Source organism: Scyliorhinus torazame, chromosome 2 (genome assembly GCF_047496885.1).
Source record: "Scyliorhinus torazame isolate Kashiwa2021f chromosome 2, sScyTor2.1, whole genome shotgun sequence".
NCBI classification, from domain to species: domain Eukaryota; kingdom Metazoa; phylum Chordata; class Chondrichthyes; order Carcharhiniformes; family Scyliorhinidae; genus Scyliorhinus; species Scyliorhinus torazame.
The window spans coordinates 334717453-334729868 of record NC_092708.1 but is presented as its reverse complement, the minus strand read 5'-3'; the positions used below and the strand labels follow the sequence as shown (position 1 = coordinate 334729868).

The following is a 12416-nucleotide window of genomic DNA, read 5'->3' as shown; positions in this document are numbered from 1 at the left end:
GTGAAGCATATATCTGAGAGAATAAAGGCTCTTTTTAGGTAATCCCTCGGGAGCAAGGACGACTTGCTTTCACTCTGATTCGATAGGTTCTAAGGCGGCTGACAAGTCCCATACCTGGGGCGGGATTCTCCGACCCCCCGCCGTGCCGGAGAATCCCCAGGGGCCAGCCGTGAATCCCGCCCCGCCACTCCGCTGCCGGCTGCCGTATTCTCCGGCGCCGGTTTTCGGGCGGGGGCGGGGATCACGCCACGCCGGTCGGGGGCCGTTGGCAGCCGCCCCCCCCGGCAATTCTCCAGGCCCCGATGGGCCGAGCGGCCGTCGGTTTCTAGCCAATCCCTTCGGCGTGGATTGGACATGGTCCCACACGGCGGGACCTGGCAGGTAAGTTGGCTGATGCGGTCCTTGGGGGGGCGCGGGGGGATTCGACCCCGAGGGGGCCCCCCACGGTAGCCTGGCCCGCGATTGGGCTCCACCGATCTGCGGGCGGGCCTGTGCCGTGGGGACACTTCTTCCTTCTGCGCCGGCCCCTGTAGGGCTTCGCCATGGCCGGCGCGGCGAAGACACCCCCCTGTGCATGCGCCAGAATACACCGGCCGGTCTGCGCATGCGCTGAACCACGCCGGCGGTTCTGCGCATGCGCTAACTCGCGCAGTCCCTTCGGCACCGGCCTAGCCCCCTGTGGAAGTGTGAAAAATTCCGCAACTTCCGGTTGGCCTGATGCCGAAGTGGTTCGTGCCGTTTTATACGCCAGCGTCGGGTCATCGTGCCTATTTGGGTGAATCCCGTCTATGATCTGAAGACCCTGCCACATGTGAGGCAGGTGGTGCTTGAAGGGTTGTGTGCTCCCTCCAACATATCAACATTGCCTCTGAGTGTTCCCAACGAGGTCCCTCAATGTGTCCGGTGCCTTCCCAAATGAGCCTTCACAATGTTCGGTCACAAGCCAGGGTCTCCCATGAGTAGGCGGATATGTTGGACCTCTTCAGGAATGCATGGGGGACATCGCCAAAGCTTTTCCACAGTTCCCCTGGGAGTTTTCTGCTGTGACCAAGTTCGAAGTGGAACAATTGCTTTGGGATTCTGGTGTCAGGCATACGAGTGACATATCCCACTCAGCAGAGTTGGTTTTGAGCCTCTTCGCTGCGGCGTTGTAGCTATGGTGTTGATGGAGTCAGAGGATTGCCGGTCCAGCTAAGCTTCTGATCCATGCTAAGCTGCAGGATGGAAAAAATGGAGAATTCAGCAAATGTGGTGCAATTTAAGGGCACGGGGAGGTAGTTGCACCTTCTTTTGTTGGACATGGTCATTATCTGACATTGATGTGGTGCAAAACATGCCATTTTGCCAGCAGAAGCTTAGATCATGTCCATGTCCTGTTACATGTGGGCAAAGACTGTTTCATTATCTGAGGAGTTGTGAATAGAAATGAACAGTGTAGAATTATCAACAAACAGCTCCACTCCTAAACTTTGGCAGAGAGTAGTTTATTCATGGTACAGCTAAAGCCAGCTAATTTGCATACATCAAGGACCTACAAACAGCTCCTAAATGAATAACCATTTAATCCGTTTTTGTTGGAGGGACTGGTTTTCAAACTAAAAACTTTCAATAAACCAAATGGAAGATCAGCTTGGATTTTTGAGAATGCAGCAATCATTATACGAATATCACAAATCAGAAAATATTCTGATGACTTCACAACCTGTGACCATGCACACATACAGTTCAAATGATTCTTGCTGAAAAACATTTGCTGTGAATGGATTACTATTACATTTATGGTAAAGTTAAATATAAATGACTGGAAATCTATTTCACGACTATGGGCTGGATTCTCTGCCGCCCGTCACTGGTAGCGGGATTCCCGATCCGGTGGGGAATTGAACGTCGGGCCAAAAATGGGATCAGTGTTGGTTTATTTGAACTGGAATGGAAGCCCGATTCTCCACATCCCTGTGATGTTCCGACCCTCAGCCAGGATTCACGCAGGTGTGGATTGGTGCAAGTATTTTCAAGCATGACCCTGACGCATGGACCCTGTGGTCGGTCAAGGTGGTAAGTATGTAACGTCGGTGCCATCCAAAGTCTATTGGAGGGCCCCCTCCACAATACATATCCTACCCACCCCACCCCAACCCCCATCAGAAAACCCCATCAGACCCCCCCCATCAGACACCCAAAAGACTCCCCATTAGACAACCAAATGAGACTCCCCATCTGACCCCCCCCAGGAGACCCAGAACAGGCCCCCCATCAAAGACTCCCGATCTGACCCAAAACAGAGACCCTCCCCCCCCCCGCCATAAGAGATCTCCATCAGACTGCCCCATCAGAGACCCCAGTCTGAAAGTTGAAGAGCAGTGCAGGCAGTAGGTTGAAAAATCATTGCATTTTCACTTACCACTTCCTAACATCTGCTGCCTCAGACAGGAATGTTGAAAGCAGCAGATGTCACAAGTGCCTGGAGGTTCATGGAAAGCCCACTACACTTCAATGGGCTTGAAATCCCTTGACAGCCTTTGAAAGGCAGATCGGCCATTCAATTTCACACGGCAAAGTCAGCTAAGTGCTTTGGCTTCCTCTTTTTCACAGCAGAAAGCACTTAACTGTCTTTGATGTGGTGAGGGTCTGTCAATCATATCAAGAGTGTTTATAAACATTATGGTTAGCATCAAAGCAGTGTGTTGGAGATGCATTCAAGCATGAAAGGAAAGATCAATGAACAATCCTGGCTATGGTGTAATGAAATTGTCAATCACTGGCTAATGCAATGTTTTGCTGTGTGAAATTAAATGAAATTTGGGTCGCCCTCACGTGTGCGTCCTGTGGGGTGGTCTGACCCACAATTTGCCTTGTGGTGGGGGAAGGATGTCCCTGCTTGTCAGCAGGGGTGGTGAGGGGGGGGGGGGTGAAGGTTTCCGTTGATGGGGGAAGGGGGCTCGTTGCCAGCTCTCGTAGTGGGCTGCCCACTCTAAATGGCTGCGGAATAGCGGGATTCTGACGGAATCCCATGGCAAGGGAGAGGAAATCTCTCCTGGGTGCTGCTCTTAGCGCCAGCACAGACCAGGAATGATTCTACTCCAGCGGGAGAACTTAGACTCCTGAACGGAGAATTCTGTCCCATAATTTCCTGCTGAACAATATATAGGTGACACACCCCTTTCTTAGATGATAATGATTGGGTAGGCTCCTGGTATCATGTCGTGTTATTGACTAGATTGCGAATGATTTGGGGAAGGAATGTGCTTGACAGAATTTCTTTACCCATGCCTTTGTGTGGTCTTAAAATATTTGTTTCATAACGTTCTTCAGGGATTTGCATTGAACAGGAATGCTGTTTTCCACTTTGTGACAAGGCTTCTTGGAACATCCAAAGCGCTAATCTTCAGTTAAACCCAGCCATTAAGTTTCTTTTCCTTCTATTCCCACTTTCAAAATTCCCCTCTTGGAAGCCCAGAGATAAATTTCCATATAGAATATGAGGCGGGATTCTCTAACCTGCTGCGTCGTAAACGCCGTCGCCTTTTACGACGGCGTGAACGTGCCGACCCGACGACTAATTCTGGCCCACAAAAGGGGCCAGCACGGCACTGGAGTGGTTCACTCTGCTCCAGCTGCTGATCCCGGCTGTGGGATCCGCGCATGTGCAGTGGCTTCCTTCAACGCGCCGGCCCTGACGCAACATGGCGCAGGACTACAGGGGCCGCGCGTAAGAAATGAGGCCCGCTTCCAGATAGGCCGGCCTGCCGATCGGTGGGCCACGATCGCAGGCAAGGCCACAACGGAGGCCCCCCCCCCCGGGTCGGAACCCCCTTCCCCCCCCGCCCCACAGGCCGCCCCTTCCACGGCGAGGTCCCGCCGTCTGAGAGCAGGTGTGGACGGTGGCGGTGGGACTTGCCGTTTTTACGACGGCTGCTCGGCCCATCCCGGGCCGAGAATCGGTAGGCCGGCTGTGTGCATCGGCCCCCGACCGGCGCCGCGCCAACCATGCCGGTGCCAATGGCACCGATTCTCCACTCTGCGGAGAATCGCGTGCCGGCGTCGGGGCGGCGTGGCGCGATTCGTGCCTGTCGCGGGGATTCTCCGGCCCGGCCACGGGCTGAGAGAATCCCGCCCATGATCTCAAGGTTGAAACTATGATGTAGAAACATAGATTCAATAGCATTTAACCTTGTCCTTAAAGTAACATTACAGCATTACAGTATACCTCCACCCTTTTTGATTGCTAATTCATCATTCATTCTGTTCCTGTGCGTAGTAAGGTAGCAAGACAAAGGAAGAGTTTGTCATAATATGCACCCATGCACATGCACATGAGGTAAAAACAGGTAGTGACAGACACCCAGGTTAGCCAATCAACATACAGGAAAGAACACAACCAATCACCAGACAGAACACCAGAGGGGGGCTTCCAACTATAAAACACACGAGGCATCAGCACTCCGTCTCTTTCCACTGGTGACAACTGTAGTGACAGTCAGGGTGTATATATCAGTCAGCACCTTCTACACGTGGATCAGAGCTAGCCTGGTCTAGTAAGTTAGAGTTAGTACACTTAGAGTAGTAGAGTGTCAACCCACAGCCAGCTGTGTGCATTGTTACAGAAGTTCAATAAATCGTATTGAACCAACGCCTATGTTTGGTGTATGCTTTACCGTTCATCTGCATCCTGTTTCAGTCCGTGTTACCCCAGGGTGAATAACACAACAGAGTTTCTATTTATTCAAATGGTTTGACAAGTATTGCAAGGTTTTTCCACACGGCAAAATGTATTCCCCTCAGATCAATAATATGGAAGGTTTTATTTGATGGTGAGAAGTTTATTTTTTCCCCAAGGAATGTAAAATATTTTCCATTCATGTTGCATGGAATCTGAGGACTGAACATAGTAAAGTAAAATAAAGTCACCACAGTCCCAGATGACCTTAGGCTGCTTTCCCCTTTGAGGGGCAGACTTCGTGATTTAACCTGAGGATCACCACACCTCAGGTGAGGGGCAAGGTTGAGAGGGCTGAGTAACTTCAGCCGGTACGAGAATTGACACCGTGCCGTTGGCCTCGCTCTGCATCACAAACCAGCTATCCAGCTAACTCAGCTAAACTGGTCCCCTGAATCTGAACATAATGCATACTGGGTGAGTGGCTATGGAGAATGCATGGGTGATCTGAATGGGCATGGCTACGTGGGAACATTGAGGTAGCATGGGGTGGCGTGGGCAATACAAAGGAACATGGCTGGCGTGCGGGGAGGGTTTAGGGACATGAAGTATCGGGGGGTCTTTAAATACTCTTGAGAGGTAGGATACTCTGTTGGAGAATCTAGGGGCCATTCAAGCCAGCCGCCTCCACACTCACACTCAAAGATATTTCAGAAACTGCACTGTAAACTCGACCCGGTGTGAAAAGACAAATGGTCTGTGGAATCACACGTAGGTTACAGTTTGCGGGCTGCGATCGTACAACAGGTTTGCTGGTCAGGTTTTCCTGCACCCAGAGGAAAATGTAGCTCCTTTTGCCTGGTTATGAATGTTAAAGTTCCACATCCGGTACAAATTGTTGAGGGGATGGTGATTTTCCTGCATCTGTGGCATTGTATAACATGACTGAATCCCCTTCTCAGTGACAGAAAATGTACAACGTACTGTCTGAACTCCAAATGCCTCTGATCTTATAAATAATGATCACAGTAGTGCAGATTTTAAAGAGAATAGTTTGTGTTGTGTACCTCTTTATAGCATGGAAATTGATTATTTTGAAAAGAGGCAGCTCCTGGTATGATGGAACAGGCAAGATAAAGGGTCAGATGTAACTCTTGTGATGTGGTTTTTTAAATTTGATGTGAGCAGGAGGGAAATTCATACAGGTAGCGGAAGGATTGAATTAAATAAGGATGTGGGTTTTAAATGACACAGAAAGTCATTTCCAATGTCTTTGGAGTGGCTTTCTATTCAATTATGTGGCGTCTCGCTGAAAGTTCACAGTCAATGTGAAGCTTTTGTCACAAAAGGTACTCAAACACTAGAACGTAACTCAAAGACAAACCAAGACAAGTTTTTCTAGCCTTGTAGAGACCAGGGAATATTGTTCCGCTGCTGGGATTGGAAAGCATGATCAAATCATGAATAAATGCTGCAGATGTGGCAGTAGATAGATATTCAATACTTCTGCTTGAATTTATATAGAACCTTCTTTTGGGAGGTTAAATAGATGATAAAGTCCACGATAGCATGGTTGCACATGGTCAGTGCAATTAATTGATTGAATAACCTTGTCTCATTCAATGCTATTTTTTTACTTTCCAGAAATGTTCTGTGAGATCCCTTGAATCATAGCATTTGTGTGTTAACAAATAGCCACAGCACCAAACTTCTTTATTATTTTCTGTTTATTAGTTTATGCTTCTGTTCGGCAATTATAGACCAATGTTGCTGTTAGCAGCCCACATTATTGGACTGGAATTTCCCTATGTACTAATGTTGAATGGGTGACATGGGTTTTTAGTCAAGTTGGATGAAATAATACATTCTTACTGCATATATGTCTGTTACTACTATAACGTGTTGCTTAGTGGTGCTCCCCGCGAGTTAGATTTTACTGTAGCTTCCAGTCTTTCTTGCCTTGCCACATCTTGATTCTCTAAGAGCCTTTAACCATGGGATCACAAGGCCAAAGGGAAGATGACACACTATGGTTAATAGCTGCTCATTTCTACTCTTTCTAAATAGGGTGGTGTAAATTTTATTGAAGATGTATGCAGATGTTTTTGCATGACTGGAGTTGCGGTGAGATAATGCAATTTTATAGGCTTGTAGAGCAAAGTAAATAGGTCCTCCAGCAAGTATGTTGCTGTGATTTTTAGTTAGCAGGAATCTACTAACAGCTGTCTGCATTTCCTGCTTCACACACACACCCGTCTTTAAGGCAGTTGCTAATATCCCTCAAAGTAGAAAATGCAAAGTGAGTTTACTTCACAGCAGGTAGGCAGTGGGAAATGCCTTGTGAAATGTAGAAATGAATTGAGCAAAACACTTCTCAACTTCTCATCAAAATATGCCAGACTGCATTTCGCGTGGGCTTGTTACTCTGATACAAAAGAGAGCAATAAGGTAACGACAGCACAATGAGGATTTACATAGTTCCTCTAACATGGAAAAATGACCCAGAGTGCACAAAGGGGTGTCATCAAGAAAGTGGATGGCAAACCTCAGAAGGAGGTGTAAGGAGGGATGTCCAAAAGGGGGAAGGGCGATAGCAATAGTGGCAGCTGAATGGATGGTCATCACCTTAGTGACAAAGACATTCATGAGCTCCTCACACTGGTTCGGGGAGAAGGATTTAAGGAGGTGATTTGTAGTGGCGAAAAGGAGCTGGGTTATCTTGCTTTCTCGGGTGATTCCCAGAGCAGTGGGCATTTATGGCGGAGAGTGAGCCATTTGGAACTGATGGATACTAAGATAGGTGGAACTGGTAAGAGCAAAGTGATTGTGGTGATCGGAGGGCTAAAGGATAGAAAGTTGTGACTTTGTGTTTGCAATTATACATGACTTGGGATGAGAAGTGTCCAGGCGGGGATAAACGGAGGATTGTGTTGGTGGTGAGGGCTATGAGAAATTGGCCAAGCCAATGACCGAGAGCACAGCAGTAGAGAGGCCACAAGAGATGGCAAAGTTCAGGGAATGATGATCAACTTATAAAATGTATTCAGAGAATTTACAAAGATATCTTGTCCAACTGGCCATACAAGTGAACTTAGAAAGTGAATCCCCCAGATTTGAAAAGGAAAGTTGCTTTATGCAAATGTATTGAAAATTAAAGTACTTAAGTTAACTTAAATACATGCGGAAAGTTTTATCCTGACAAGGATAATGTGGAAAAACATGTTTTATAGCTAACAATTTGATAATTGTCTTGGATAAATGTGGTCAATGTATTAATCTGCTGTAATTAAATAGATGTGAAAAACTGGCCCTGAATTGTTTGTGCTGAACTTTCATAACAGAGGTTTCTTTACTTGATACCAGAATAACTACAAGTTTCTTTATTATGTGAATTTCTGGTCACAATTGAAACCAAATGATTTACAATGCGCTAAAGATACAGTTTTAATCATACAGTAGATGCATTGATTTTGTACTTTAAACAGAGTATGGATTGGAGGTTTGAAACTGCAGAGTTATGGGGCTATATCCTTCGCATTTTGTATTGGGAATTTTACTCTTATATTGCAACTTTTAAATCATTTTTGAACAGCAATTTATATTTCTATAAAGCCTTTAACGAAATGAAGCATTAAGAGGGTTTTGAAAAAGGGGGCTTGATTTTCAATCTGTGGTTGGGAACCTGAAGCCCAGGTAAATTCTGGGTCCTGACCTCGCGCCATATTAGCATCGCTCAGGCAAAGCGATCTTTAAATATAAATGCCTTAATTGGGCAGGAGGTGAGCTTGGCTCCAAAATAGTGGCACTGAACATAGCCAGGAAGAAGGAGCTGCCTGCAGAGTGTGAATGACAAAGGTAGCGGACCAGCCGCTACCTTGCAGAAGAGAGCACCTCAAATGGCCAGCGGCATAAATGGTACGAAAATGGCCAGTCTGTCAAATGTGAGGTAAAGTGCATGATCCGAAGCAAGGCCTCCAGGTGTTGAGATTTTTCACCCTGTTAAAATAATCTTAACACCTCCCCACATTGAGCCTGACAGCTCTTCACTAACGTACACCAGACCTTTTAGGTTCTGCAATCTACAAATTGAAAATTGCCACCTCACCCTCCCTGGCCAGTTAACATGTTCCTCAAAGAGCTTCACAGGCCATTGGTTGGAGTCGAGGGGCTTCATGACGTCCTCGCTCCCTTCCTCGTTTTGAAAATCGGAACTTGCCCCTGGGGGGGCATCACGATCCAGTGGCGCCTTCCAGGAATGTGACTTTCAAATCACACCCACACCCATTCCTGACCCTACAGGCAATTGAAAATCCGGCCCAGTGAATCTGAGCTTGCTACTGATCTTGAAGATCAGTCAGTGTCATTGTCAATAACTTTTATCCAAAAAAGATATCCAAATATCTTTTCTAGCACAAGTTACTGGCGACCAAGAAACTTTCCTGATCATCTCCTCCTTAGCCTGGGGGTGGGGGGTGGTGGTGGTGGTGGGGTGGGGTGGAGGGGTGTGGTCATCAAGGCTCATTATCGAGCCTCAGCTCCCTTTCTGATTCAGATCAGCCAACTCTGCTGAGATCAGGAATTGAACCTAGAGGTCTATTAACAAGTGAGGAGGCCCTTGTAGTGGCAATTGTACCTGAGTACATGTTACTCTCGCATAATGTGTCTCCAACTGCTGACATAATATTAGTCATTTTACTGGACTTTACAGTATATTTGGAACTGAAGTCTGGAGACATTGTGACCTATGCGAAGGAAAGGTTTGCTTATGGTTATGGTACTCAGACATCTATTGTTGTGGATTATTACACCTTACTGTAGCCCCTCATGCTGTGTGCATGCTATGAAATATTCTCAGCTATATCGGTGATTCCCCCTGTGGGCCATAATTGTCCTGGGACACACTAAGCGAGCCGTAGTTTGGTCAGCTTCCATATGAAGTATTAGTTTCAGTTGTAGCTTTGTACTGTGCAGGACTTAATCTCCTTCTAAACCATGCGCCAGAATACACAGGGGGCTAACTCATGAGTGTTTTTTGCACTGATAGCTGCAATATCTGTGCTCCGTGGAGTAGTAATGACAGCGCAGGGCTTTGGGACCCTGAAAGCGTGAACATCCATGAGAGAAGTTTAAAGGGATTTGTCTTGCTAAAAGAGAAAAACATAAATTGCCGAACTGTAAGGAAGAGGCATTTGCCTGTGAATCATATCCTTAGTGGGAACATTTTCACACTTCAGAAGGTAGCTGCGAACTAAAGAACTGTGACTGATGGGTTGCAGATTCACAGGCTTTACCACAATAGTCTAGGTCAGAGCCATTTAAAATTTGGTCACTCTGCCCTGGCACATCAGGAAACCCAAGTACATTCTTAAAACAAATTATTTGTTAATAGATTTGGTTGATTATTCATTGCAAAGGGCAAGGGCTATACTAGAGCAATTTATCAGTACACATTTAGTTGTTCAGGATGCTGCAAAGCTTATTTTTCCTCTGATAAGATTTTGCAACAATAGAGCCCCTTTGCAACATATTAATGTTTCAGTAATACAGCTCAATAAACCAGACCATAGGGCAGCACAGTGGCGCAGTGGGTTAGCCCTGCTGCCTCACGGCGCCGAGGTCCCAGGTTCGATCCCGGCTCTGGGTCAGTGTCCGTGTGGAGTTTGCCCATTCTCCCCGTGTTTGCGTGGGTTTCGCCCCCACAACGCAAAGATGTGCAGGTTAGGTGGATTGGCCATGCTAAATTGCCCCTTAATTGGAAAAAATGAATTGGGTACTTATCAGGTGCAGCACGAACCTCCCAGTTTGTTTTTGATCATTGTTTTCAGTCTTTTTTGTTTACATCTGGACCCGTTTACAATTTATGAATCAATTTTATTTTGCAAACTGTTTTGAAGAGACTTAGTACCAGTAGGGGGGTGACTGCTGAGCTAATAAAGAGCGTTTTGCAATTAGTCCAAGTTGGCTCATGATTTTTCTCCTCTTTTCAGGATCCAGGATTTTCAGCTTTTATATTTGACAAGCTTCAAGTGCCTGATTCTTCGAAACGAGGCCGAAGTGAGGGCGAGAGCCGATGCGAGATTTGCGCAACGCACCTAAATCAGCTGCGAAAGGAAGCCATTCAAATGGTCCATTCACTCGATCAATCTAGTCAGGAGATATCCGAGCCACCACACAGTTCCATTGCAGTGAGCGGCATTTCATCAAGAATTGCTTCCCAAAATATGGTCACCCTTTCATCACAAAGAGACTGGCCCTTAGTCACAGGGCAAACAAGCAGACAGCCTGGAAAATCAGGAAATGCAATCTCTGGGACAGAGAGAAGGAAGGGTCTTGGCTGGCCTCAGGGTGCAGGTAGCCTTTCGAAGTCCAGTCTTCAAGTGACTGTTGGTCCCAGTGGTCTTAGCAATGCTCTGAACTCGGTCACCATTCAGGCACAGCAGTACCTTGAGGGCATGTGGAGTATCTCTCGAGTCAACAACTTTCTTCCGCACACCTATTTGGTGAGTATTTTGTTGTTCTATTGTAAAGAAGATCTAAAACTCAAAACCTAAAACTTGTCCATCTCAGCAGTTAATATTTTCTCAACAATGGAGAAAAACGAAAAACACTTACTTGCTACTTTTGAATTTGCTGGAGTGGACAGGTTACAAAATCAGAAAGGCAGAGTGCATTCCACAACCACCTTCGTTTGCTTCTTTGACATCCAGGTCTGACGGAGCCACTGTTTTCCCCAATTTAATGTTGGGATGACTAACGTTGCTGTCTTTGGCTCCCGACCATTAAGTTCTCCTTCTCTCTGGCCACTGGATTGAACCAAACTGTTTGCAACCTTGACTGAACTGAGCTTCCATCCCCATAACTTGTCCATCACAAAGACGAATTGCACCTCCATCTCATCACATGTTTCCATGTCTCCGCACCTGCTTCAGTCCATCTGCTGTTGAAGCTCTCATCCATACTTTTCTCATCCATGCTTTTTTTACCTTCAGATCTGACTATTTTAATGCTCTCCTGGCCAACCACCCATCTTGCACTTTTCACAAACTTGACCTCGTGCAAAACTCTTAATGTCGATTGCCAGCCTATTCACTCATCACCCCTGTGCTCTTTGACCTACATTAGCTCCTGGTCTAGCAATACCTCAAATTTAAAATTCTCATCCATATGTTTAAATCTCCTGATGGCTTTTGTCCCTCCCTATCTCCATAAACCCCTGCCGCTCTCTGAGAGCTCTGTCTTCCTCCACCTCTGGGCTTTTGCTCATCTGCTACTTCCTTCGTTCCACAATTAGTGGCCATACCCTTAACCATTTGAGTCCCTCGCTCTGAAATTATCTACATGAACCTTTCACCTCTCCACCTCTTTCCTCCTTTTAAGACCCACCACTAAACCAACCTTTTTGGTCATCCTTTCTAATATCTTTTTCTTTGGCTCAGTGTAACTTTCTAGCTGATTACACTCCTGTGAAGCTCCTTAGCATGCTTTCCTTACTTAAAAATGTTGGTTGTGGCTGACTTCGATTTTGACAGATAAATGATAACTCATCCCTTATGCAATAGAAAGAAAAATGTGTTGAAGAACCAGCCACAAAGCCAGCACTGAAATTTGTTTTATCGCAATTAGAGACAGCCTCCACTCAATTCTCTCCCTTTCTACCTGCTTTCCTGAAGATGGGAATTAATTCTGGGGTATGATTTTTCAGCTCTTTTGGCATCTATTCATGCAGGAAATGGGCAACGATTCTCAGCAGGTTATCTAA

At 46.3% G+C, this 12416-nt stretch overlaps 1 protein-coding gene across 5 annotated transcripts in view; it reads left to right on the top strand.

The window, feature by feature from the left end:
• The window catches only part of kif26ab (kinesin family member 26Ab), a 287692-nt gene that overhangs the window by 94402 nt on the left and 180874 nt on the right, over window positions 1–12416 (top strand). For 4 of the 5 annotated variants that reach the window (XM_072489866.1, XM_072489859.1, XM_072489874.1 and 1 more), the window contains exon 3: window positions 10645–11157. In XM_072489866.1, coding sequence (XP_072345967.1) covers window positions 10645–11157 — 513 coding nt within the window. Of the gene's footprint in view, window positions 1–7335; window positions 7467–10644; window positions 11158–12416 lie in introns of those variants that run through there. The other variant, XM_072489888.1, reaches the window with a different exon arrangement.